Source organism: Myripristis murdjan, chromosome 5 (assembly GCF_902150065.1).
Source record: "Myripristis murdjan chromosome 5, fMyrMur1.1, whole genome shotgun sequence".
In the NCBI taxonomy this organism is placed as follows: Eukaryota; Metazoa; Chordata; class Actinopteri; order Holocentriformes; family Holocentridae; genus Myripristis; species Myripristis murdjan.
In genome coordinates, this window is record NC_043984.1 from 11064812 (window position 1) to 11092324 (window position 27513).

General features: G+C 39.6%; 2 protein-coding genes and 1 long non-coding RNA gene across 7 annotated transcripts in view; 2 read left to right on the forward strand and 1 right to left on the reverse strand.

The window, feature by feature from the left end:
- poc1a (POC1 centriolar protein A) overlaps positions 1 to 8990 on the reverse strand; it is a 44538-nt gene extending 35548 nt beyond the window's left edge. The window contains exons 1-6 of one of the 4 annotated variants that reach the window (XM_030052447.1): positions 8806 to 8990; positions 4442 to 4526; positions 3635 to 3806; positions 1511 to 1690; positions 528 to 635; positions 268 to 383 (exon numbers count right to left, since the gene is read on the reverse strand). In XM_030052447.1, coding sequence (XP_029908307.1) covers positions 268 to 383; positions 528 to 635; positions 1511 to 1690; positions 3635 to 3806; positions 4442 to 4526; positions 8806 to 8823 — 679 coding nt within the window. In that variant the 5' untranslated portion in view covers positions 8824 to 8990. Of the gene's footprint in view, positions 1 to 267; positions 384 to 527; positions 636 to 1510; positions 1691 to 3634; positions 3807 to 4441; positions 4527 to 4690; positions 5061 to 8805 lie in introns of those variants that run through there. The other 3 variants (XM_030052445.1, XM_030052446.1, XM_030052448.1) reach the window with 3 other exon arrangements.
- b9d2 (B9 domain containing 2) lies at positions 5102 to 5839 on the forward strand. Its single transcript, XM_030052449.1, has one exon. It carries the CDS (start codon positions 5216 to 5218, stop codon positions 5741 to 5743), a length of 528 nt encoding a protein of 175 aa, XP_029908309.1. The 5' UTR covers positions 5102 to 5215; the 3' UTR covers positions 5744 to 5839.
- Positions 8991 to 11366: 2376 nt separating the features above from the next.
- Positions 11367 to 20108, forward strand: LOC115359709 (uncharacterized). Of its 2 annotated transcripts, none has more exons than XR_003928273.1 (4): positions 11367 to 11618; positions 11941 to 12015; positions 16544 to 16690; positions 19946 to 20108. It is a non-coding gene; the product is annotated as an uncharacterized LOC115359709 (long non-coding RNA). The 2 variants fall into 2 exon arrangements; XR_003928272.1 differs by lacking the exon at positions 19946 to 20108 and adding an exon at positions 17084 to 17243.
- Positions 20109 to 27513: the final 7405 nt, after the last annotated feature.

Sequence of the window (27513 nt, forward strand, 5' to 3'; positions counted from 1 at the left end):
GAGTGGCAGCCAGACAAAAGGCATCCTTTTTTTTTTTTGCTCTATTGAATATGCTGAGAAGCACTCATGGTAAAATGAATTGTGGCTGAAGCTTTTAACGTTTTTAAGGAAATTTTATCTTAGAGTTTTGGCTATTTCAGTGTGTCTAATTTCAGTACCCACTGTGAAAAAAGTTTTCAACTTCAAAGTGCTGTGGCCAATGACCACGATTAACAAATAGTTTCATTACTGACTCAAAACTGTGCTCGTCCCTGCAGGTGTCTTTACCTTGGTAGTGCTGCAGCATCTTATGGGAGCGGATGTCCCACACCTTGACAGAGCTGTCCGTACTGGCTGCAGCAATGCAGGTTCCACTGGGATGGAAGGCCACGTGGTTTGCATAACTTGAAAGGGGTAGGAAATGTAAAAAATGGAGAGGGACTCAGATAACCTGAAATTCACTTTCCCACCAGGTTAGCCCCACTTACACAAAATGTCTCTCAACCTGCACCTTTTGCCATTTTAAAGACTGATGATCCAGTACTCACCCCGCATGCTCATAGAAGGAGTGGATACAGTCTCTACTGTTCTTGTCCCACAGCTTTATAGTCCTATCATCGCTGGATGACACAATCAAACGATCATCTGGAGAAAACCTGCAAGAGATGAAATGATGTAAAGAAAATTTCACAAAACCTGCAGCTACAGCTGTGAAAAAAAATGGAAATGTACTGGATATTTATAAGATTCTATTTTAGTGTGTATGTGAGTAGAAATACAACAAAGAAAATATGAAAATTAGAAAATGTCTATAAGGAAATGTCCAATTTCCAATTAAACAATTTCACACCATGCCATGCCATGTAACGAGTGTGACATTGCTTTTATTCAACAGTTTTACAAAAAACACCATTTAGCAGTTAAGCAACAGCAGACTATGATGCATTTATTGAATAAATTTCTCATCTCCTACAACAAATACTTCCGTCAAAATCCAAGCTTCAACTGAATTGATCATAAACAATTTCCCCACTGCAGGCTAGCTGGCCTGGAGGTTTCCACTGCAGTGTTTGCACATGGTGCTTGTTGCCCAGACAGTTGCCTGTAAGGAAGCGCTTCCTGACCCTCATCTCAACCACAGCCCTCGCCACAACCACAGCCTGCAAGAGGCAGCGCTTCCTTACAGTCAAACACAGAGCAGATTCTTTCCTCCCTCGCTTACCATTCATAATTTAAGTCCAGTGCTTCCGGAAATGTGTCTGAGTTTGCACTGTTGTGATACAAGTTGGTTACAATGTAGATCATGCCAGTTAATGATGTAAATGACAGTATTGTAGAACACTTTTTTTTTTTTTTTTTATAAACGAAGCAATACAGTTAAACATCAAAGTGCTGTTGTTCTGAGTATCAGCACTCACAGAACGCCCTCTGTCCATCAAATCACTTGGTCAATCTACCTGTTGAATAATATTCAATAATGCAAACATGGATTTGACAGTTGTATGAGTATGTGAGTGTGTGTGTCTCCTACTTGGCACAGCGGACCCAGTTGATGTGCTGGTTGAGAGAGAAGAGGAATTTTTGCCTATGGACGGTCCAGACTTTGATGGTCTTGTCGTCAGAGGCTGTGACCAGAGTCTGTCCGTCACCAGAGAAGTTCACGCTTCGTACTGTGCCTGTGTGAGCCCTGAATACTGTCGACTCAGCCTTGCTGCACAAACACACAAAGAGTAAAAAATTAAGCTAAAAAAATCCAGAATCAGTGGGTGCACAGTACTGTGTATCTTCCTCCGTTCTGGTACAATCAGAAGATAATGAGTACGCAGTAAAACTTTAATTTTGTTGTAAGAATTAACAAATTAAACAACCAAGTACCTCAACATCCTTGTCCGTACAATAATAAAGTTCTTCACTCTTTCATAATCCAAACAAGAGACCATACTGATGACAGTATATCATATTTGGCATCATCATTATGGCTGAAATAATAATTGTTTTTGTTTTCATAGATACTTCCATCACAATAATTAGTCGCAAGTTACAGTCTTGAGGTTATTGAAGCCCATTTCTGCCACAAAAAAAGATAAAAACATAGCCTTGATAATAAAAAAAATGCCCATCTTAAGTCATAATTATGAGACACTAAGTCATAATTATGAGATAGTATCTCATAATTATGACTTAACATCTCATAATTATGAGATAAGCATCTCATAATTATGACTTAAGATGTGATTCTGTTCTGGATGTAGCCAGGCCATGTGTGAAATACATTTCAGTAATCTGAATATCACTGATTTATTGATGGGTCGGTATTCATAAGCATTAACATTCATCTTGAAATGTTTGAATTCAACCATTACTTGAATTTGGACACGGCACTGATGGGTTGCTACTAAAACAGTCTGCATGGCTGCGTGTCAAATGGTTAACAGAGCAGTTTTTCTTGGCTTGAGTTGGACCAGAATTTATAAAGTAACTGCATAAGCTGCTTTATCTGTTTGGGTCAGTCGCATGACAGTAGGCCGTTATATCAGTTGTCGATGCATAGTTAGATGGTTTTCCAGCTTACAAAATGCAGTGTTAAGGCTCTAAATGTCACTGCAGCTTGGGCAGAAAAATGATCCAGATGCCAGTTTTCCCTTTCAGTATAAACTCAGGTCATTGGGACAGTAATGGGTACACAAATGTGGACCCTGTACCTGGAAAGAATATACATGTGAGAGAGGGCGCTTAAAATTGAAGCCAAAGGGTGTAATTAAGTGTAATAGGTAGGATCTTATCCTAATGGGATTTACCACTACACATCACCAGTGCTGTGAATAGTGCAATAGGGGCATATACTTGTGAGGTCCTTCTTTACTGAAAGCTGCTTCTTTCCAACAGGCTGAAGCGTAAAAGGAGAAAGATGAGGCAGAGGTCAAAGTACACTGCCCCCTTCCCCAGCATGAGATGACAGTATCTCATAATTACGAGATACTTATCTCATAATTATGACTTAGTATCCCATAATTATGGCTTAAGATGGGCGTTTTTTTATTATCAAGGCTATGTTTTCATCTTTTTTTTTTAGTGGCGGAAATGGGCTTCCACATGAGGTGAACTGAGGAAGACAAATATTTTATTGCACTTTTTGCAACTGATTTCAAAGATCTTCACTATTTTCAACTACAGGACACATTAGAACATGAATGAAGAAACGTAATCTTTCAGTGTTGCTGTTTTGCATATATTCTGTCATTATTCATTTTAAATAATTAAATTAAAACAAAAATTCTAAAATCTTATAAGAGGGCAAGTGGCCACAGCATTTCATGAGCATCTAGCACAGAATAGTGAAGAAAAGGGTTGGATCAATTCACTTTGTATTCATTAAATTCAGAAAGTAAACTTACCTCAAAACAAACAAACAACTGAATAGTCTATTCCTAAGACAAAACTTGTCATATATGCTATTTTGATTAAATGTTTTGTATGAATTCTCTATCATTATTCAAGATATAAAATGTATTGACTGAATTAAAACGGAACTCTCTGAGAAATTAGACACAAGAGATGTGAGACACTATGATTTGGCCCCATGCAGCCTCAGCGTGGACACACAACACAGGCAAACGCACCAGCTCCCTCAACAGGGCAACACTTCAAAACTCACATGCTGGGCACCCAAAGGCGTACAGTCTTGTCTCTGGAGGCGGAGGCCACCAGGTGGCCTGAGGGAGAGAACTGAATGGATATGACGGCATCTTTGTGTCCATCAAAGCGATATGCTCGCATTTGAGGTTTCATGTTCCAGATCATCACACAGGAGTCCATGGAGCCTGTGGCTGTGAGAGGGATGGGTCAAGAGTGAACCCATGAAAACTTATAGGCACACACATAGAGGCACTACCCAGACAAACAGCATAAATCTGTCATCCACAAACACAATTAGACAACAAAATACAGTATTTAACCAACAAACAAAGAAAAAAAGAGACAATTGCACAGCAAAATATCCAGTAATATAGTTGCCCATTAGGGTTGGGACCATATCCCAATGTGACACCATCTTGGTGCCAATTCGATATGTATTGTGATTCTTAAGTTTTGCAATTCAACAAGCATTGCAATTTGTTATTACAATTTATTGTGATTTTATGTTTGCTTTTTTAACATTAGACCATGGGAAAATGTTTAATCATACACTTCTAGAGACTGTATATCATGATTCTTATTTCCAAAAACAATGCACATCAAATATTTGAGCACTTAAGTATTACAATTTCATATAATGATTTATTTTGATTTTTTTATAATCATATCGATTGAGGAATTTTTAAACAGCAATTAAAAATTGTCAAAAAGAAAAAGAATTGCAAGACTTAAGTTCATCGATCCCCCCCCCCCACTATTAATGCCCAAACACAAGATCATGCTTCATCCCTCTCTTCCTCTGTCTCACTCACACAGCAGTATTTACCAATCTGTTTCATGTTGCAGCTGAAGTCCACACTTGTCACAGTGTCCCTGTGGCCCTTAAAATGCCTCTCTAGGGTTGGATCAGACTGAACAAACACACACACATACAGAAAGAGAGCGAGAGTGAGACAGACAGAGAGAGTGAGATGGAAAAAGAGAGTGAGACCTATTATTTGATGACATTCTGTGAATGAAGTAGAAAACTGTTGTATTTTCAATGTAACTTGATAACAAGACAGCCACAGCGGACCATCAAAGGCGTAGTGAAGCCGCTGACCATTGACCACAGGAGATGCATCAAAACTGTAGCAACTTTCTGGCTCTGTGTAACAGGTTGGTGAAGAGAAGCAGTTCAGCACATGGAAGCGTGTAGCGGCGCTGTTTCCCACTTCGGCTCTCTGCAGCTCCTCAGAATCCAATATCTAAACCCGCTGCAAGTCTAGAGAGGCCAGCGTGCCAACACTCATTTAAAGGGTGACGATGAAGGTGCAGCCAATGCCGAACACCGGTAAATATGAAAAATGAACGCGAAATTACGCGGCACTGTTGCATTTTGGTAATGCTACTAAACAAGGAAGTACTGCGTGAAACGTCATACGCAAACGACAGACCGGGAACCAATGAGCTTTTACGCTGCACGTTCCAACTTCGTAGCGATAGCAACGGCTTGCGTTACCACGGAAATATGAGCGGTTGTTGTAAGCCCCGCCATTAACCTCGGATAAAGATCATAAGAAACCTCGGTGGCCTTGTGGTTGTATCAAATACGTGAGGCATGGCGGAGCTGCACGTTATAGGACAGATCGTGGGAGCCAGCGGCTTCCCCCAAAGTAGTCTATTTTGCAAATGGGGAGTTCACACCGGAGGAGCGTGGCGACTTCTCTCTGGGCTGAAGGAGGGTCAGACTCAAGTGGATCTGCCCCAGACTGGAGACATGGCCTACTGGAGTCATCCGATCGACCTGCACTACTCCACCAAGGGGCTCCAAGGCTGGCCGAAGCTGCATCTACAGGTGTGGCACCAGGACTCGTTTGGCCGCTGCCAGCTGTACGGCTACGGCTACTGTCACATCCCGTCCAGCCCCGGACACCACCACGTCCGTTGCGTGACCTGGAGGCCGCTCGGCTCTTGGCAGGAGCAGCTGGCGCAGATCTTTGTCGGCGGCGGCCCTCAGCTGCGCACCCCAGACCTGATTTACAGCGGGGCAGACAGATACAGACTGCACACCGAGGCCATGGGCACGGTGGAGCTGGAGCTGGGCATCATCATGAGACACTTTGACAAATATGGCGTCGAGTATTAACCGATCATCTGGTGATGGATTTGATACCGTGCAGATGGAAGCACAACTCTGTTCAGTACAATGTTATGTATATATATTTTTTCCAAGAGTGCTATGTTTTTTTTTTGTTTGTTTTGTTTTTTTTTTTTTTTTTTTTTTTACAGTTTTATATGCTAGAGTTATGTAAATAAAAACATTTTGTTGTCTAAAAACGAAACTAAAGTTGGTTAATTTTTGGGGGGTTGTTAAAGGAAAACTTAGCATTGCGTTGGAGACGTGATTTATCACACCATAAAAAAAACAAAACAAAACAAACAAAAAAATAAATAAATGAAAAACAAAACAAAACAAACAAAAAACAAATCACTCGTTGTAACGTTGCCTAAGTAGATCAACAATCTATCCTCCTTAGCCTACATGACATCCTACACAATCCCTAACAGTGAAAACAAGTATTGAAATTCACAGAAAAGCAGTTACAGTTCTTAAAAGTAGGACTGGGACAATATGCTTATCTCCAGATGTGATACTGTATCGCAATTGTAAAAGTACTGCAATTCGATTTTATGATTTATTGGATTTTTAATTAGGGTTATGGTTTCTCTTTTCCTAGAAACTCCCCTTTACTGTCAATATACCAAGGAAAACCATACATCCCCTGAATGGCCTAGCTCGCTAGTTTGTGGATGTAAAGTTTCAGGAGGCTGTAATTATTCTGGAGGTCACATTGAGTCATTTTATACAGTGATGTCAAAAAAAATTGTCTCACAACAATGAAAAGGGCTACTATGTAGGTGAACATCATCACACATGAATACAACTGCCAATACAATTTCCAATCCATTATGAATACAATCCAATTTCTGTAACTCTGGGACAGTTAAGGCCCCAATGTGCAGAAATAAGCCATCTCAGAATAGGTGAAAATAGCACACTGCATGTAAAAACCTGCATGGTTTGTGCACCAAACAGCATGGGATGTGCATAATGTGGGCATGTCTGCAAAGGGGAGACTTGTGGGAGCCCATAGAAACTATTTTCATTCAGAGATCTTGAGGTCAGAGGTCAACTGGTATCAATGGATTCCATAGGTCATCTAGTTTCATATGATACCAGCATCTTGACTCGATTCAGGAAGCAAAAGTCGATTAAAAATCCTAAGAAGAAGAATAGCGATACTTAACTGAATCAATTTTTTTCCCCACCCCTAATTAAAAGTGTTTCTAGGTCAGCTACAGTCCATGGTTGAGTTACTGTGTGCCTATTTCAAATCCAATTTGACTCCAAAACTGTTTCTGACTATAGCAAAAAATAAATAAATAAAATAAATGCTCAAACACTGTCAGTGCACTATGAAATAAAGTTCATATGCATCACCTGAATAAGCTGACAGCATCAGTCAAGGTTCCATCTTTTTTTTGACCATTTTTTTAACCTCTGATCTAACAAGTGCAAATATTGCCAATTCTAGCCTAGAGTTATTCCAAAACAGCAAGGTGTGCAAAATAGTTGGATAACTTAAAAGAATGTTTAGTGAGACCTTCTGCAGTCTTACTCCTCATAAGCAATTATCAAGATACTTGACTGAATTACAACCTATACATCCTAAACCAAATATGCAAGTTTTGCTGCACAGTTCCAAAACTGTATTCAGGATATACATTTCAAATTAAGGTGAAGAAAGTCAAAGCAAACTAACCATAAATGGTCAAAGGAGTATCTCAAATGTATGGAAGAGTTATTATAAATGATAATAGGTCGACTGTATGATGTAAAGCTCTGAAAATGTCATAACTCTCAGTATAAAGCTGATACGGTACGTAATCAATAACCTAAATAGCACTGTACTTTCAGTAGAAAGGATGAGAAATCTGATGACAGAAATATTTATTGACAGTGTTATAAACTATATACTCTGTCATTATTTTGCCTTGCAAGTTTAGTATGTGTTCTGTCATTGTAAAATGTTCATTATTCAAAAGTGCTTTCTGCACACCTCTGAACACAACTTATCTGTGCTGCAGCTACATGAAGTAGTATGATGCTATGAGGCTGCGGCTTCAGGTTCTCAGATGACACAGTGCCAGTCAACTGTCCTTAAAACTGAATGATGTACTGTTGTGGCCTTATGTTGTTTGTCCTGTTTTTGTTTTTATACTATTTATATGCTAGGGCCCCTTTTTTGAATGTCTGAAATAAACTCTGAATTGGAATGAATTTAATTTAATGTCACACCTTAACTTTGTAATAAGACCTCCAGAAACACATCCAAACACGTGACAAAAGTTAAACCATGAACTCAGTGTGGTTTGGTTCAAGGCTGTGGTGTATTTCAGAAATCAAGGCTGGGAAGGCCAGATAACGTTAAAAACTTTAAAAAGGTCTAATGAAATATTTTCTGAAATTTCGCTCATTAAACAACTGGCAATCATCATCACGAATGACTTAAAACATTCACAAATGTGATATTCTAGTTTACTTTTGCAAATTCAAATCAGCATCACTATACCACACAGCATAATCCTTACACAGTTACCCGGCTAATTTTCTAATCGTGTGCTGTGAAATAATCCTCTGAACTGGTGAGAAATTTGTTCTGCTTTTCCACACAGACCAAACACAAGGGTCAGTGTTAGGGTTAGGGCACCACTTGTATAACAAATGCGCCCACAACACAGAACGCTCCGCTGTGTAGCGCACAACAGCATCTTTTGGTCTATTAATTACTGAATCACATTGGAGCCTGGTGCCTGGCTCCGAGCTGCCATAAACTCGACAATAACTGTTTACTTGTTTACACGTTTGCAGGCTTCTCCATCAGTTCCTAGTCATAGCTAACCGAGCGATACACTATCAATGTTTGGTATTCACTGATAGCATACATGTGTAAGCTGTAACGTTAACTATTAGTTACGTTGAGTGACATTCATATACAGTATGCTGCAACGCAATTATCAAGATAAAAATGAAATATTTAAGTTTTCTTTCATTTCTTCTCTGAAGTCGCCAGCGGAGCTAGGACAAACCAGCGGACTTCAGAGCCGAGCTTCACCGAGCTAGCAAGCGCCTTCAGCCGCACTCACCTGAGCAGGAGGCATCATTTTCTTTACTTCTCAGACTATCACCCGGTGGAAAAAAAAACAACCCGATGCTCTTGTTACTGCCACACCTGGAGCGTGGTTGAGTCCAGCTGCGGACGACAGCGTGTGAATACAGACAGAAAGCTGCCGCGTCGTGTCGCTCGCCCGGAGGAAACGGCGAGGAGCTGACAAAAACAAACCGTGTTCAGTTTACCCGCCGCTGCCGCGCGCTCAGCCCCGAGCACAGCTCTTAAAGGGGAAGATGTTCGGTTCATCATGTGTTGGCCGACTAAAAGGCAGCGGTGGACACTGTACTCGAAACTGATACTCAAGTAGAAGTATTGTTACTCTGATGGTACTTTACTTAACAGTAAACAGTGATAGAGCTGCAATGTTCTTAGAGTAACAGTGAGTTGATTTTTAGAAACAACAACTTTGATAGATGCGATCTTTACCAGTGAAATTCTCAAAGGACAAGAGCACAAAGCCCAAATATATTTTTCACTGGAAATTTGGCAATGTCAAATGAATGAATAAATAAAAGAAGGAAGGAAGGAATAGACACACACAAAAACAAACAAACAAACAAACAAACAAAAGTAAAGACAGATGCTGTGATGATGTAGTTATAGATGGGGCATGGTTAAATAAGTCTGAAAACTGGAAAAACAAAACAATGAACGTGATATTAATCCATGCAGACATTAATATGTGAGAGGAGACAATTCAAATCAGGCTCCTGAGTCTGTGCACAGGCTGCATCATTTCCCACCACCAGGTGTCAGCAGAGTGGCATGAATTGGATGAAGGAAAACTTTTTGTGTGTTCTACTATCTTCTCAGTTAATTGAGGTGCTGAAAATGAATGTTATCTGATATTTTCATTCCCAATAGGGAGGTGAGACTGAACATGCTCAGTTAAAAAAATCCAAAGCTCTTGAATGTCATTTTGAGTTGCCCACATCTGATCTGCGGGTTACTGACTACAGACAATTCCAGCATGGTTTAAAACGATCAAAACCATGTGTTAGCACAGGCTACAATGACAAACAATGCAAATGTTTTATCCTTAAAAACACTCATTAACCTGCTCACATCCTTGTACATACTGTAGTTTGTGTCTTTATTGTCTGTACTGACACTGTGCCAAAACACCTCATCTTTCATGTTGTTTGTCCCATGAGCATGACCAGTAGTCGAATTGTAAAAAAAAAATCAGGGGGGATGGTCCCCCTCAACTTGAGTACTGAGCATGACTTGGCATCCCTCCGATATCTGCAGGCCACCAGGGTTTAGATAACCGGATACAATACAATGGCACACTGGCACATTGCCCACATGCATTTAAAGTGCTAGAATGGAGTTGAGAAGAACAAAAAGGAAAAAAGCTGAGAAGCCATAGAGTAATTGGTTTATTTGTGACCAAATAGTCCCACTTAAAGAGCTGGTTGGTGTGTTTTCATTGCACCAGACAGGTGCAATGAAAAGGGAAACATTTTCCTTGAAATGTAAAACAGTTATTGTGCAGATATAAGAAAGCAACCTGTGTGCTGTCTCTTGTCTGCTTTATATAGAGACCTTTTACACATAAAATGTTTTTAGTCTAAAAAAAATCATTATCTCTCAGTGTCTCTGTCCACAGGTCTGCATCGTTCCAGTGTTTACAAACATTGCAAAAGTATATGAACATTTTAAGCCTTAACATAGGCATTAAAATATGCGTTTTAAATTCTAAAATGTATTGCCACCTAACATTTTTATTATCTTTTTCTTTTCTGTGAATATATAAAGTTAAACTGCCACACATACTGCCAGTCTTGATATAAACCATTTACACACAGAAAGTGAAAGAAAAAAATATTGTCACTCCAGTCAGTCACTAGGAAAAGAAAGGAAGTGAAGAGGTAAAAATATATAACTTAATACATTTAGCAGATGCTGTTATTGAGATCAACTTATATTACAGTTTTTTTTTCTGATTGCTTACACATTATCTTTGAAACTATCGGCTATTTATGCAAAACTCTACACAGGAACCACAAAACCCTGCACCAAATCAGCAAAACAATTTACATTTCTTGCAAAAGCAAGCAATTCTTGCAAACTCTTTTAAAAACGTGTGTTTTTGTCTCACTACACGACACACACCATCATTTGAGTGAGCACATGAAGCGCAAACTACACACTGATAGCAGAAATGAAAAATACTTGTGGCTTTTTATCTTTCTGTATGCAGGGCAGCAGGTTGCAGTAAAGTTTTTGTCATACATCTAGCAAACACACACACACACACACACACACACACACACATACACAGGTATCCAAATGTGTAAAATCAGTACAAATAAGGGGATTTTTTTTTTTAACGTCAGTTAGTTAAGAAATGTGATCGAAGAGAAACCTAAACCTCAAGTTGCTTAGATATTTGTTTAAGTAAGACTTTTGTTAAGCTGTTACGTGACATAACTCATTTTCACTCATTTCACTGTTTGCTGCAGATTAAACAGAGCGACCTGTTTGCTGGACCCTGGAGCCTCGTCAGCCTCATAACTCGTTTCAGCTGAGCTGAAGCACAAAGTAAATTCCAGGAAATGTATATTGAACACACCCAAGTTTTATTTTTATGTTTGCCGTGAAAAACACTGATAGAGCGCAAACAATTACTGCATGACAGCAATTCATAAACCGTGCTAAATATTTATAACCCGGCACTTACAATAGGGAGGAGGGCCAAATGGAAAAGGAAGAAGGAAGAGACGGAGAATGAACTGGAATCCACAACCACTAACTGTTACTGTTGATGGGTGCAGCTGTAAGGTGCTTGCCCAACCTTCACACACACACACACACACACACACACACACACCATCGAGTGAAATCTCTTTAAATACTTAAGTAGAGGTTTAACTGCCTTGGTGGTAGTTCATCCAAGGTTGACTAAGGCTCTAATCCAAACACTAAATACCTCTTCTGCCTCTTTCTCTCTGTAGCTCTCTCTGTCTCTACCAATCAGGTTAGTGCACACAGGGATATTTCAAATATAGTCTATTTCCTAGTGGGGTAAAAGGTTTCCTGATGACCAAGTTAACAACGACAGCTGAGACTGGCCAGAATCTTGACAGTTGCCTTTCCTTGGCAGGTTTCTTATCTGAAGGCCGCTCAAAGCAAGCTGATGAACACGTGAGCATATCCAAGGCTGCTAAACACCAGCACAGTAAGCCACCCTGCATGCTGGAAAGGACCACTGATACAAACAAGTTCCCATATGTACACATGCACGCCCACGCACACAGTTTCCTTCTCAGTACAGGAGGATATTTACACAAGTTATTGAGTAACTATGGACCGCTGTTTCCAGCTCCAACATGTCTGAGTCTCTTCTCATTACTGGGCCTGTCTTAAAACTCTGTGCTGAGCTTTCACTTGCAGCCATGTGGTTTTTCTGTTGCTACATAGCCCTCTGACCCCACTGTCTGCCTCAGCACCACACTCTCATTGACAGCCATGCTTGCTGCAGCCAGAGCATCCTATCTGTTTTCACTGACTTTTTAATGTAACATCTGGGGTTTTTTAATACGGTCAAAGGGTGATGTAAAATCATTTGTACATGTGGAACTTTTTCAACTCAATATTCAACTCAAGTAAAACATAAATCAGCAAATTAACAAAAACAAAGAAACCACCATATTGCTGTCTTTTCGATCCAATAGTATTTAGCAATTTGTTCCATCTGTTCCTCACTGGGATGCTGACGTGTGAACACTTTGCTGTCTTGGTTTGGACAAAGTAACATCAAAAGGCCAGCATTTTTTTATGTAACTAAGCCAAAGTCAACAGACATGCAACTAGATCATTCCAGCGATGATCTGCTGTAATGTTTTTGAGCAGCACAAGACTACCATTCCACGAAATATGTTTGAGTGACATAACAATAACTGGCGTAACGACAACATGTTTGTGATGTGAATGACTGCAGACAGCAGCATGTAAGGAATGAGGTATGAGGCCAAAAGTCTCAGAGCAAGTCCTCCCTCATTCTGCCAAGATCCCTGACATACAAACAATATTTAATGCCTGGCTTTTAACAGGCCTATTTACCTGCAGGTAGTATAATTTAACCAGTGTGACTTCTTATGGAAGAACGCAGTAGCTTTTTCATGGTCGGTAGCCCTGATGTAATGCAAGATACAATCACCATTCTGTAATCTTAGGATTTGTCACAATCAGCACTTCAGAAAAGTACATAGAAGGTAAATGCTCTCATTAAGTGTTTAAATGTTCTGGACTGCATACATTGACTTGTTGATGGTGAACTGTTTTTTTAAATGGCTTTTAGATTTTTTTTTCTTTTTTGTCACAGCAAATTTCATATAAACAGCAAAGTTGTGTGAGGAAAACATAAAGCACATTCCAAGATTAACATAGGGTCCTTCTGCAGAGATACGCCTCACCCATCAGAGCTCAACGATCCTGAAAGGGGAACTTCTCTGAGAAGGTTGTGCCCTTCATCCAGGCCTCCAGATACATGAGCGTTAGGCAAGGCTACAGCTGAGACAACACAGTGTTGCAGGTCTGTTTTTAGAGACAAAAGTAAAAAGAATTGAATTGCACAATTGCAAATCATATTGTGACATACTGGGCATTATTCTGTTGCAATACAAAACGAGGAAAGTTTTGTTTAAAAGTACAGAGGTGCGCTCAGCCTGTATGTAAACACACAGAACGTGGCACTGTGTGCTTAATGTGTGAGCTTTGAAGATTTTCCTTTTGTCCAACAGCATTGGCAGGGCCAAACACATTTGTATGAGGATTTTATTGTAGCAGAATGATCTGAAAATATGTGTGGAGAGTTGTGCATCTGTATCTGTGTAATCAGATTTGAAAATGTGCAAGAGAATCTCTAAATGCGAACTCAGAATCCATGTGTGAGTAATCTGATTTGTAAATGTGTAAAAGGATCTTCAAATTTTGAGATGAATATTGAGATTTCCAAATCTATAAAAATTTGTGAATGTGTGGACAAATCTGTAAATATACTGTACATTAGATGTAAACAGCTGAAAAGTATTTTGCTCTGAGAGTTGGAAAAAAAAAACATTTAAACCTCAGCTATGCCTCTCAACTTGCTTTCTTTTTACAAGAGATTTTTCATTCATGAGAATTTTTTTTTTCATTTCTGTCATGGTAGAAATCTGTGAATCCATGTGTGAGCATTTACAGATCAATGTACTCATTTACAGATTTGTCTACACATTCACAAATTTGGATACACAAACTGAAGACATATTTGGAGATTCTATTGCACATTTACCAATCAGATTACACACACACACACACACACACACTGAATCTGAGGTCACATTTGCCGATGTGCCATTCTTTTACACATTAACAAATTTCAGGATGCATTTAGAGATTATTTTGCACATCTACAAATCTGATTACATACACGCATGAACACACACACACACACACACACACACACACATACACACACAGACACAGACACACACACACAGACACACACACACACACACACACACACACACACACACACACACAGATTGAGACACAGTTACACAACTCTCCACACACATTGGCAAATAATTCTTCTGAAAAAATATCCTCATAAATTTAGCTCATATCACATTGAACAAATGTGGTAATTCGCAAAGCCTAAACACTGACTAGGCACTCCATCCTGTTCATGAAAGAAACACTGAGTGTGAGGGACACTGAGGGACTTCTTTCACTGATTGAATCACTGTGTCAGTGGGCAAAAAGAGTGACTTAATCAGCCATGAGCAGGGTCTGGTGTGACTTTGTGAAACAGGATGGCTATTGTCTTCACATGTTTGACTGATATATACATAGTGCTAATGCTCTTAAATGGAGTCAGATAGAAAAACAGAAGTTAAAAAAAAAAATCAGTATTGCAAATTTAAAAAGACAACAGTACCAGACAACCAGAAATTAGGATTTTTTTTTCTCCAAATCAGAGGGGTAATTGTCCTGTGCTCAGTATGAACTTTCAAACTACAGTCAAAGACCAGTAGTGGCTTTGTTCAGTGAAAATATAGCAATGTAAAATATTTTCCACTTGATAGTAATTTCTAATTTCAAATTGAGTTTGTCACCCTCATGTATAGTGAGCACCAGAAACAGATTCATCTGCAGTGAAAGTGAAATAGATGTACTTCGGTTGTGGGTGTGAAATTATGGAATGGACTCGATGATGAATTTAAGACTTTCACTTCTCTGACAAAGTTTAAAAAATGCCTTAGGTATAAGATCATACAGGAATACTAAGTTGAGCTGGTAAATGTGTTTTTGTTATTGTTGATTGTTGTTCTTTTGTTCAATGTTGAATGCTAGATGCTGTACATATGTAATGTAATAGAAGCAGTGAAACAGGTGTAAAGGATAGGCACAAAAATAAGCTTTTGCTTCTAGCCTAATACTTTTTTTTAAATTTTTTTTTATGTGTTTATTGTGATTGTTGTACTGTGTGCAATGATTGATGTACAAACCAAAACCAAAAATAAACCATTCATTCATTCATTCATTCATTCAAATTCTGTGCCACAAAAATATTCCCTGTATTGTGCTGACAGGGGTCATGTAGTGTCACACCTGGTCATGTAGTGTCATCAGTCACAATTCTATAATTCACATGAATACAAAGCGCATGCGATTGCAGCACTCAGTACCATCTCCATTTAAATAAAGTAATTAAGGTTATTTTCAGTTTCATAGCTTGTTACATAACTAGTATTGATCAGTGTTAGGATCTAAGAGGCAGTGAACTTGTAGTGCAAAGGCTCTGTGTACCATGTAATTACGTAATATTAATGTCCTACAAAAAAAAAAAAAAAAAAAGAAAGAAAAATCATCAATGCAAAGCCTTCTTTTAAGGAACTGAGAAAAAAAACCTGTTGAATTTGCAACTGACACCTGGATGGAGAAGTGAACCAGTCACAAAGATATAAATGCTCTTCTGCACACATTCACTTCACACACACACACACACACACACACACTTCTGTAATAAGACATTCAGTGTGTGTTTAAAAACTATGACTAGCTGAATGGTAGATACTCAGCTTTTACCCTACATTACCTTTATCATTTTCTTGTCTCCTATTCTTTGTGGCCTTTTACCTACACAGCGCTTAACCAGCTGGCAGCAGACAGAGGCACACCCAGTCCTGAGTCATGATGCTGTGGCACCTTCCATTTGGGTACTTTTTCAGCCATGAAAGAGCAGCCGGCTAACAATGAGTAACTCACACTAGAGAAAAAAAAAAAAAAAACTCCAGAGTCTTTATTTATTTATGTTGCTTGTGAAATTATATTGGTTGTGAAACTACAGCCTCAGTGATAATATCCTCATTATGTTTGCCCTGGTTGTGATGCTGTTTGTGTTGCCTAAGTAAGATTTATTTGATGAACTTTGACTCTTTCAGCAGCCTTTCTGTCAATCAGTGTGGGGTTTGGCAGGACGTGTAGGTTACAAGAAGGAAGATGAATAACTAACCTCACCCAAGATACCGCTTCTTTTGTTGTTGTTTACATGGCACGTGTACAACAAAATTATTTTCTTCACCCTTGTGTTAAATACAAATGCACACACCCTCAGGCTGCTGTCAGTTTATTGAATTTTAGACTTGAAATGTCTCATCTTTCAAAATGGAACACTTTTTGTGCAAAGCTGTGCTGTTACATGAGATGTTGTGTTGCAGAACTGTAGAACCTGTTGTCGATGAGGAGAACTAAGGAGGGCTGTGAACCCAACAGGAACAGAAGAAATCCGAGAAGGCCAGTCAAGGCTAAAGTTACCAAAGATCCGGTTTGACTGCCCTTATTACAAAGCAAGAAGGAGCCTGGAGGTATGTTACCTTCACACATCCTGGTTCCTGGTAGGGCAGCAAACAGGCCTGGACACTGGTGTAATAGGCTAAAGGCTGTAAACAGACAATACAGGTTGAGGCAAAACTTGGAAAACTGGAAAAATTAACATCATGATATGTTTTTGTACGAATACATGTTTTCTGCTACCATCGCTAATAATAATATTAATAAAAATAATGGATGATTGAATAATAATTCAATTGAACAGATAATTGAACAGAATAATACAGATTCAACTATAAATACCTGAAAATATTCAAGCTCAGCTCCATAAAATGAAATAAATGGAAAACCAATTTGAATTAAATGTTATTTTCAGTGTCATTACTCTCTTGCTTTCACCTACCATATATAAACTTATCTGTCTGCAGGGGAGTGTGTGTCCAAGGCTGGGAGATATGTGAGGGCACAGAGGAAGAGTTCAGCCAGCAGGGCTGGACACTGGCCAGTCTCTGTCCCTGAGCAAGGAGCAAGGCTGCCCTGATCCCAAACCTATCCAACACATCACTGCACTGGTTTTTGTGCTTTATCGGCTGGACCACACATTCTTACAATTATTTTCCTGTAGAATAAGAACAATAAAAACGTCTGATCTCACAGTATTTTATTCAACCAATCTCAGAACATGACATATTTTTGGTAGAAGTTTCTCTTAACCCCTTTTATGTTTTCCTAAATCATCCTAAGCACAACTGGACACTCTAAGAGTGCTTTTAAAAGATTCAAACAAATGGGAGCCAGGCAGATGGATAGATAGGTAGATAGTGAGAGAGAGAGAGAGAGAGGGAGAGAGAGAGAGGAAGAGAGAGAGAGAGAGAGAGAGAGAGAGAGAGAGAGAGAGAGAGAGAGAGAGAGAGAGAGAGAGAGAGAGAGAGTGAATGACAGGTCCCCCATTCCGCGAGCGATCCAATTAGATTAGTGCTCGTTCAGCACCTGCCTTCCATTCCTCTGTGATCTTCCTCTCCAATGGGCTCACAGTTGCTAAACAAAGCACATTAATGTACGTGACTGTACGCTACACTCCAGAACAAATCCTCTTTTGCCTTGTAAACAGGCTGCTGCCATCCATCAGACAGTGAGAAAACTAAGCTTAAAGGAACACTCCAACATTTTTGGCAAAATATCCTTTCTCTGACGTACCCAGACTGAGACAAGATGTTCGATACTATGTTCACCTCGGTACGTCCAGTGGTTTGGTTCCTGAGTAGCATGCCATGTTAGCTTAGCCTAAATACTTGAAGTCTATGGGAGTCATTAGCCTAGCTCCGTCAAAGTGAAAAAACAAACCTCACAGCAAATCCAAAGCTGTCTTATTTACACAATGTATCATGTGCATTTGAAATTAAAACAACAACAACAACAACAACAACAACAACAAGACTTTTCAGGTTAATTTGTGCTGGATCTTCCTATAATTTCAGTGGTGCACAGATCACTATGAGAGATGGAGGGAAAAATGTGTTCAGCAGTTACAGTTCAATCATCTAACTTTTCCTTAAATTATGCTTTTTTTTTATTCCAAGACAAAATGTTGCCCAAAATGTTGCAATATTCCTTTAAACAAAGAATGAAGATAAATACTGAAGACCAAGATGAAAGAGGGGAAAAAAGTTACTTCACTGTCAAATTAAAAACAATTGTTCCACATTTTCTATCTCTTTTCTTTTCTTTTCTTTTCTTTTCTTTTCTTCTTTTCTTTTCTTTTTTTGACAACAAGAAAACTTGAGGCACAAAGAGGCACAAAAGAGCTCTGTAGCACGCCCACACTTGATCAAACACTCAGCGGGCTGTGACAGATGGCACGGCTGGCACAGTAATAGACATGTCGTACACATCAGTTGAGTTTATATCAGTGAAGAGGCTCCTTCATGGAGTTTTTCCTTGTTGTTATACAGTACTCATGACGTTGTAAAGCTGTCTGAGTCACGGTTGATGTAAACCTGCTGTCACCCACCAGCTGAGCAAAACCAGTCACAAGGAAGTAATGCTGACTTTCAGTGTGCCCTGCCTACTTATGTCAAAGATTGTTGGAAGTTCCTCGCAAAACCAGCAGACTCAGACAGGAAGGCTTTATGAGTGTTTTCTGAGAATTTTCTCTCATTCTTTATGTGTGTTGCAAGAACAGATATGTCTCTCTGAGCCTTTTCCGCCACAGCAGAGATAACCGAGCAGTAAGCAGTGTAATAACTGTTTGTCCTTGGTGGTCAGGGTCAATCCATTCACAGATAACCCAGCCTTCATCATGACCCTGCTTTGTTGGTTTTTAGCCAAATTATTCAAAGAAGTCTATAGCACACTTTAATAATGAATTGTTAAAGATATTAAATATACTGGTACTATTTTACAATAAGACTACCCTTATAAAATGTTTATGAATGGTTTATAATTAAGTTGAAAATTAGGTTGTAGACACTATAAATCATAAATAAACAAGTATAAACTAGTTATAACACAATTACATCAATGCAGGCTCAATATTTGGCAAGATCAAGTAAAGCAAGCCAAGCAGCTAGAAGAATCTGAGATGCAGCGTTAACTTGATATTAGCAAATAGCGAGCCTGCATTGATGTAGTTGTGTTATAACTAGTTTATATACTTGTTTATTTATGATTTATAAAGTGTCTACAACCTAATCGATAACCTAATTATAAACCATTCATAAACCCTTTATAAGGGGGCATGTTTTCATATGTGGATACAAAAAATCTTGGCTTCTTACAGGCCTGATTACCTGGAAAGACTGATACATATGCAAATACATGTGTGTCCCCTATTGTTTTCATATATAAACATAGTGCAGATGAGTTACACATAGTCTGCTCAACATGTATGCATTCCTCATACAGTTAATCTGCATATCTGGAGGCGGTATATATGTTTGGTTCATATACGATGACATATGTAACATATATGACAACATTCCTGTAGTATAGGGGCATGTTTTGTGTCCATACATAATGTTTCTGTATGGGATTGCCGGTGTTATGTCTCCCTGTTGGTTGTCATCCCTCTGTGTGAAAGTAGGCCAACAGAGGAAAACAAGTTGCAGTGTTCATGGCCCCTCGGTGATATAAGCCGGCCTCTATGTATCCTGCAGCCATGTGTTCATGTGTGTGTGTGTGTATGCCTGTGTGACTCAGTCTGTACATGTTTGTGTTTCTATGTGTGTGAATGCAAATACATATAGGGTTGTGTACAACTGATGCACTCACATACACTCTTCACATTTCAGGCAAGCCGGGGCAGTGAAATAGTCACGTGGTGACATTCCATGAGGCCCCAAGGACTGGAAGTTAGGACCTTGATGGTGGCAGCCACGAGCAGAATCAGTTCAGTGCCAAGGAAACTACAGAATATGAGCGGGTAGAGTGACAATTCCCACTCAAATCTCCATTTATGTGTGGCCATTCAGCTGCATGATTCAAAGTGGGGTCTTGTGGCTTCCAGGGGATGTCCAGCAAAATGAGGAATAGTTTTAATTGTTACAGTACAAAATTTCTTTTGTGAGTCATTTTTATTATTAAATTTAATCTGTGAATCTATTTGTCAGTGTTTAAGACAACAGCCACAGAACCTTTGACAATGTCAACTTGGAAATCAAAAAGAATTAATACAGTGCACAAATCTCAGATTCAGGTGTTTTACAGCGGCATCACTGGTCCGCTCATTGGTCTGTTCAACACACTCTGTCCATATTGAACAACACAGCTCACAGAGGTGAAACTGTCACAAAATGTTTCAAGGAGAATTAATGTTGAGAATGACACTGCATTTCTAATAGGAGGTCTATTGTTTGCAAAACCCAGGTGCAATATATGAAGTCATTCTTGAAAAAAAAAACTTCAGGAATGTTCTCAACTTTGAAGTTTAATACTGTTTTTATCAGCTACATACCAGCCTGGCTTTTAGACTCAATGAGACTTTCAGAGACAGAGACAAAAGTAGGAAATATTTTGTTGTGTTTTATAATTGTGAGTGCGTGTGCATGTGGGCTTTTGTGTTAAAAGTATATGTCTACACATACTGAACTCATGTGTCACAAGTTCCACGTGTTTGACCAGATGACTGTCAACTCTTTGTCTCTCCGCAGCTCCACACTTCAATATAACCAGGAAGTGACCTTTCTAAAACAGATAAGCTCTTCAGTCAGTCAGGTGATCTTAATGGAGGACAGCCTGGGGGCTGGTAATTACTGCTACTGGAAAAGTGACACTGATAGGCACAGGCTGCTTGCCAGGAAGCTGCCTTTATTTCTTGAAATCATCATGAACATCAACCATTGTTTATGTGCTCGAAACTGACTGAGGATTGCTCCTCTTTTCCAGCAATTTCGAGTTCACAGCATTAAACAGCACCTTGCTAAAGACAGACACTAAACAAATGAGGAAAAACAGTGCTGAAGGATGAAATAATGAAAACAAATAAGTGTTAAATCAAGGAAGCAATAGATTTGTTTAAAACAATTACTGATGGACTAGGAGATTTAATCAATTTGAATAATCTGTTGTAAAAAGTCCCATATGTGAGCTGCATTAAAACAGAAGGTTGACTTCCCAGTCTGAGCTTCAACCTATTTTTCATATTTGCCTCCAACCTTTCAAACACTCTTTTATTAGCCCTCCATCTGGTTTGAATATTTATTTTTCTCTGCTGTCATGCAAACTAGAGTGGCTGTGATCCCTGCAAGCTATTTTTGGGTGATGGTTCCATCTGCTGAGCTTTATTATTGTCTGTCATTTTGACCACAGAGGGCAAAAGCCAGAATTATTTTAAGTCAACAACCTTGTGGCAAGCTAAAGATGTATTACCATGCGACTAGCTGGAGGGGAAAAAACTCTGATGTTTATTCTGTTACATTAGTTCCCAGGCCTGTTCCTTAGCCTGCTGTCAGTAATCAAATTGGGTCACTGACACCACTGGAGGCTCCCATAGTTCCATATAAAAAGGTGAATAAACTGATTTAGCCTTGAAACCCAAACCTTGTCCATTCCCTAATGTCCTTTAAGTGAGCGGCTGTGTTTGATTTCCCATTGTGGCAGTTTCAAGGTTCAACTACAGTCTGTTACCTAGGCAGATAAGCTGCAGCAGTCCATGTGAGAAGTATTTCACTTAGCTGTGAGCCTGCTGTGGGTTTTGTTTGCTCTGTACCATCATCTAGACAACCACACTGTTGCAGCTATAGACCAAATTCACATGGGCAAGCATAGAAATAGTAGGCACAAGACAAATGCAGTCAGAGGGAGTAGAGATCACAGACAATGCAAAAGACCTTTCTCTTACTCTCTCTCTCTCTCTCTCTCTCTCTCTCTCTCTCTCTCTCTCACACACACACACACACACACCAACACATACCAGTGTATAGTGATTAGATTTCCATGACAAAAGCCTAAGAGGGGAATGCAACATTCATGCTCGCAATTCATGCAGAGATTGCATATTTGTGCTTGAACACTCAGTGGAGTGTGACTCTGTCTGTGTCTGTGAGTGCGTGTCTGTGAGTACGTGTGTGTGAGTACGTGTGTGTGTGTGTGTGTGTGTGTGAGACCGTGGAGGAGAGGGAGGAGAGGTTACTTAGTTCAGGGTATAAAAATAGTGCAGGTGTCAATTAGCCAGAAAGACACTGAGTTAGATTTTGTCCAGCTATCTGTCCTGCACTTTCATGTCCTTTATTTAAGGCTGAGGAGGTGATAACCTTTTCCAGTCTCTCACACAACTGTTCAATGAGTCATGAAGAGCAACAGGTTTAACAAGAAGAGAAATGTAAAACTAGCGCACTCTTGCACTGTCTTTAAAAAAAAAAATTACATCATCTTTCTAAACATGTGACGTCCATTTTTGGGTGTCACATTTTCCATTGCATTCCATGCCATTAAAACAAGAAATGTGGGGTTTTTGAAAAAGAGAAAAAAAAAAAAAAAAAGAAAAAAAAAAACAACAACACTATATCCATTTTGGGGGGAAATCTGTCATGAAAACCTGCAACCAATGAGTCTGTCCTCAAAAGCATAGTCACTTTGTAAGTCACTTTGTCTGACTGAGGTGGGGAGTGCCTTCCACAAGTAAGGGGGCGCAAAAAGAAAAGGCCCTTTTTATTCACACTCAGGACTGAAAGGTAGCCAGCATGCTGTGATCGTAGAGGGCAACGTGGGGAGTAATGCCCCTTTTCCACCAAAAAGAACCTGGAGCTAGTTCGGAGCTGGTGCTAAAGCCAGTGCTTAACTGGTTCCAACAAAGAACTGGTTTGCTTTTCCACTGGCCAAGAGCCAAGCGGAGCCAAGTAAGAGCCACGTCATTACGTCATCGTAAAATGTGATCACGTGGGTGTGCAAGACGCTCGCTCAGAATCACAATAACAAACATGGATGACAAATGGACGACCCACCGCAGCGATGCAAATACTGCTCGTGTCTTTACAAGCCTACATTGCGATCCAAAGGTGAAAAACGCAATTACTGCTGGTCAACCGTCATATTCGTGGTTGGAGCGAACGACGACTATGTTTAGTTACACGTTTATAGCATTCGCTGTTCCCGTTTGGGTCTGTAACCCCGCCCATCACATCATTGGTGGGCGGGGTCGCGTCATCGGTTCTTTCTCTGGCCCCTGTTTAGCCCCTGCTTGTAGTTGGTGCTTGCCTGGAACCGATTTGGAACCAGTTTGGCCGGTGCTTGGGCGGTGGAAAAACAAAGAACCGGTGCTAAGTCAGGCACTGGCTCCAAACCATCCCTGGAGCCGCTTTGGTGGAAAAGGGGTATAAGTGAGTGGTGAGTTCAGAGAGGACATTTAACTTTGAAATGAAACTCCTCATATGATTACTAGAAAGACAAGTGCATGGTGTTTTGCTGAGTACACACGCTGAAGAATGTGATTTCCCACACTATAACCAAGTCAGACATGACTCACAGTCATTTCTCCTTTCTCTTTTCCTTCTCATTTCTGAGTACTGGCACTCTTGCTGTGATATCAAATTGCAAATCCACAAATCTTTTATCAGGGCTCGCTATGATTAGGTACAGGGCCTATAACCCATCAAACACCTTGTGCAGATGACAAGAGTGTGTTATTTTGTCCTGTGGAGATAAAAATATCCTTTTCAAAAGAGATCTGGTTAGGAAAACAACAATAAGAATTTGCACTCAACATACAGATAAATATTCATAAAGTGGTAAGAAAAAGCTTGTGAGCTCAGTCTGACTCAGTCTGTTAATCACATAGACTCTTAGCTGTTGATGTGGTAAAAATGAATGAATGGCTCAGGTCTTCATGAGTCATTCATTAACTCGTGATGATTTATGCATCAGTTAACTATTAATGAATGTATGTTAGTGCACCAGTATTGCAAAGTGTTACCCAAATGCCCTGGTTTCCAGTAAGTTATGATCATTGATATAGCAACCGTTCAAGAAATGACAGTGCAGGACAGAGGAAGTGTGTGAATGGGCCAACTGGACTCAGGTATTCCAGCCAATGTGATGACACTCAGATTTGTGTTTTGATGCTCTACTAAAAGCCTGCAAAACCTGGTTACCACAGGTCCGCTGTTCGCAGGAGAGATCTGTCAAAATGAAAAACGTTCCCTTTCTAAAGAGATTTCAGAGAAGCTCCGAAGAAGAGCTGTTGAGGCTCATAAGTATCCAAAGAGCAACAAAAGCATCTCTGAAATTCTGAGTGTCCATCAGTTGACACTCAGACAGATAGAGCACAAATAGAGGAAACTCAGCACTGCGGCTCCTCCTGGTATCTTGCAAAGCTGAACTCTGTTCAGTGCTCAAATGAGGTGCAAAAGAACTGTAGGGTTAAAGTGATGGTAAACCCAGTTAAAAATGAGCATTTTATCATTTAGTATTATTCTTGAGTGTATCTTCATCATGCCCCAAGATCTGAGAGTTCCTTAAAGTCAAGAACTGTAATACAGTTTTAGTTACATTTCAGTAGGGCTGGGCGGGTGTTAGTTTCTCTTTAGGGTAATGACCTGGTAAGACCAGCCATCTGTCCAGCAAAGTGAAAATATCTGCTTGGAATAGCTGCAATATGTTTTCATAGTAAACATTCATTGGTAACATTGCTGTAGAGCTCATTGGCTGAAAACATCCACTTTGGAAGCTTGTAGTGGTAGAGATGGTGTGAGAAAATCCATGACTGTCACTAACTAACGCCACACACCCCAATCCCCCCTCTTCTGATATTAGGTTAGACTGGTAAAATAATCCTGGGCAAAATGGTGGATTTATATCCAGGAGCAGCACAGAATGGGAGTGTTGTGGGTACCAGCTAACAGCCTGGTGCAGGATAAGGTGCAGCTGAAGAGTCAATCAAATCTAGGGGCACAGGAGGAATTAATACTGAGGTCTTGTTCTGATTGGATCGCTCTATTCTTTCATTTGAGAGTAGCTTTAATCTCCAGCACTAAGTCAAAATTACTCATTTTAGTTTGCTATCCCTTTAACAGTTAACTGTACAGCTGAAACCAGTGTAATTACATTCAAATATAACCATCCCAGACATATGCTGTATGCAAAGGTAGATTTATGCGGCACAAAAGAAATTGCTAGGAAAATTAAAATTTTCATCCTAATTCATGCGTGCGATTTACTTATTTTGATCTCTCAATTTCCCATCTCAAGCTCTCAAAGTTATCAAACTCTGCTCCTATTTTGCATGATTTGTGCTCTCCTCTGAAGAGAAGATGTCCATGATGCCAGAGACTGGAGCCCTGCTGTTGCAGGTAGATCCTGGGAGGTTACCAATACATTACATGATCAAATATGAATTTTAATAATTTATAATACATTCAAAATTATACTCCACCCTCAGTCATGCAATGTGATGTTGCCTCATAGCTGGTTTACACTGAATTCAGTGACTTGGCTTGACCTGGTGAGTCCCCTTGTCTGCCTAATGCAATGACAAGCATAGGCTCACTATATTTAATTTAATGTATTGCTGGATTTGTGCTGATTTTTACCCTGTATTGTTGCATCTGTTTATACCTGTCCTTTTTTGCAAGCATGGTGAAGTCAAAGCCAGAGTCCAAAGTGATGGACAATATCTTATATGTCAATCTTATATGTCCGTAACATACATTGTCAAAAAGAACCCCCAAGTATTCAGATGACTGCTGTCAACTTATCCCTTAAATGGTGGGCATGTTTTCTTTAGACAAGGGTACAATGTAACTAAAACTTGGGCACAATTTTATGAATATCAGAACCCAAATTAATGAATTGTGTGCACCAATTAGGATTTTGTGATGTCAGATTAGTAGAAAAGAAACATGAATGATGATTCTTTTTTGCTCTCAGTGATACTCCTTCAATGTATGAGTGTGTCATGAGGGCATGTTTTGGGTTAGCTAAGAGTCAGCTTAAAGGTGGAAGTCTCCTTGCTTACAGGAAACCACATCCTTTACACATAACAGTTGAAAACTATTTCACATATCCATATCCAGAGTAGTTCCTTGTTTTGCTTTGTGGAGCAACACTAAGATATTTTTTACAACGGTAAAACTCTTGAGAACAGCAAAGTTTTGCAACTACTGAATAACCACTCTGCACTTCTGTAACCACTTTTTACATCCTGGCTAACAAAAAAACTGAATAATGAAAAAAGTAATCTTGCATGCTTGCTAGTAAGCCTGATGTGGTTTCACATCCATGTCCAGGTCACATTGAAAGTAAGTCATCATGACTACAACTTTATATTGATATTCCAAAAAATAAACGGCAGCTGCCCTATATTTCAGACAGGTTATGTGCATGCAATTACTCGTGAGGAAGATGTGTCTACAGCTGTGAGTCTCTTTGTGAGCTCTTTGTTTTGTCCTGTAAATTTGGGTCACCTTAAGCTTTGCAGTGACATTTATCTACCATCATAAGCTGTGGCTCAGTGGCTCCACCTGAGATACACACACGGTAGGAGCGTTGACCTGATTTGATGACAATAAACCATCTGTGTCTTTTTATTAGATCAAATAATTACACCTGCACTTGTGTAACATCCCCAACCCTACTTCCACAACGGTGTAACTTTCTAGATAAGTTCTTCTAGGGATGGGGACAGAACAGTGCTGCAGCAGCACAGGAGGTATGGAAAAAATGGGAAGCTGAAATAACCACAATATTTTGTTGACACAGGTGTGAATGCAAGCTGCCCTGAAGAATTACACTTCACTAATTTAGAGGCAGAAATCTTAACTCATAAAAAAATCATTTCTCACTCCCGTTCACCAGTGCTTAAAGTAAAAAAAATCTTTGTGAAATGCCCTACTTTTCTCTCACACCCACAAGTGGGTCACTGGATCAAAGTAATCAGGTTAATAAGACCATCATCAGTAACAGGAGGAAGACCCCTCCCATCTGCTGAGACCATTGAACAATAATAACAATAATAATAATAATAATTGAATAACAGTCTCCGGTCTTTTTAGGGCATCAATAGGTCAATGCTGACACACAGGCCACACACACAACTAGATGTGCATGTGGCACACATTTATGGGTGCCAACATCTAGACTCATTCATGAAAATAGTACAAAATCAGGCATTTTACTCTGTTGGTAAGTGTGTCCCCCTCATATCAACCTCACAGAAGCATTTGACATGCTTTCTGACTATCTGTAGTTCACACATATATGATTCAATGTAAAGTGTCTGCTTACTGGTAAAGGAAGTGCTAAAATCATGCTTTCGTTCACACAAATTCAGAGAATGTAATGCCAGAATTTATCTTGTCCAAATGGTTACTTCCGACCAGTCTCAAGAGTCAACACTTCATCGGATTAAAGAAAACAAGAACATTTT

Bases quoted from the DNA above. Each gene is read 5' to 3' on its own strand.
- b9d2 (XM_030052449.1), top strand. From the start codon at position 5,216: ATGGCGGAGCTGCACGTTATAGGACAGATCGTGGGAGCCAGCGGCTTC.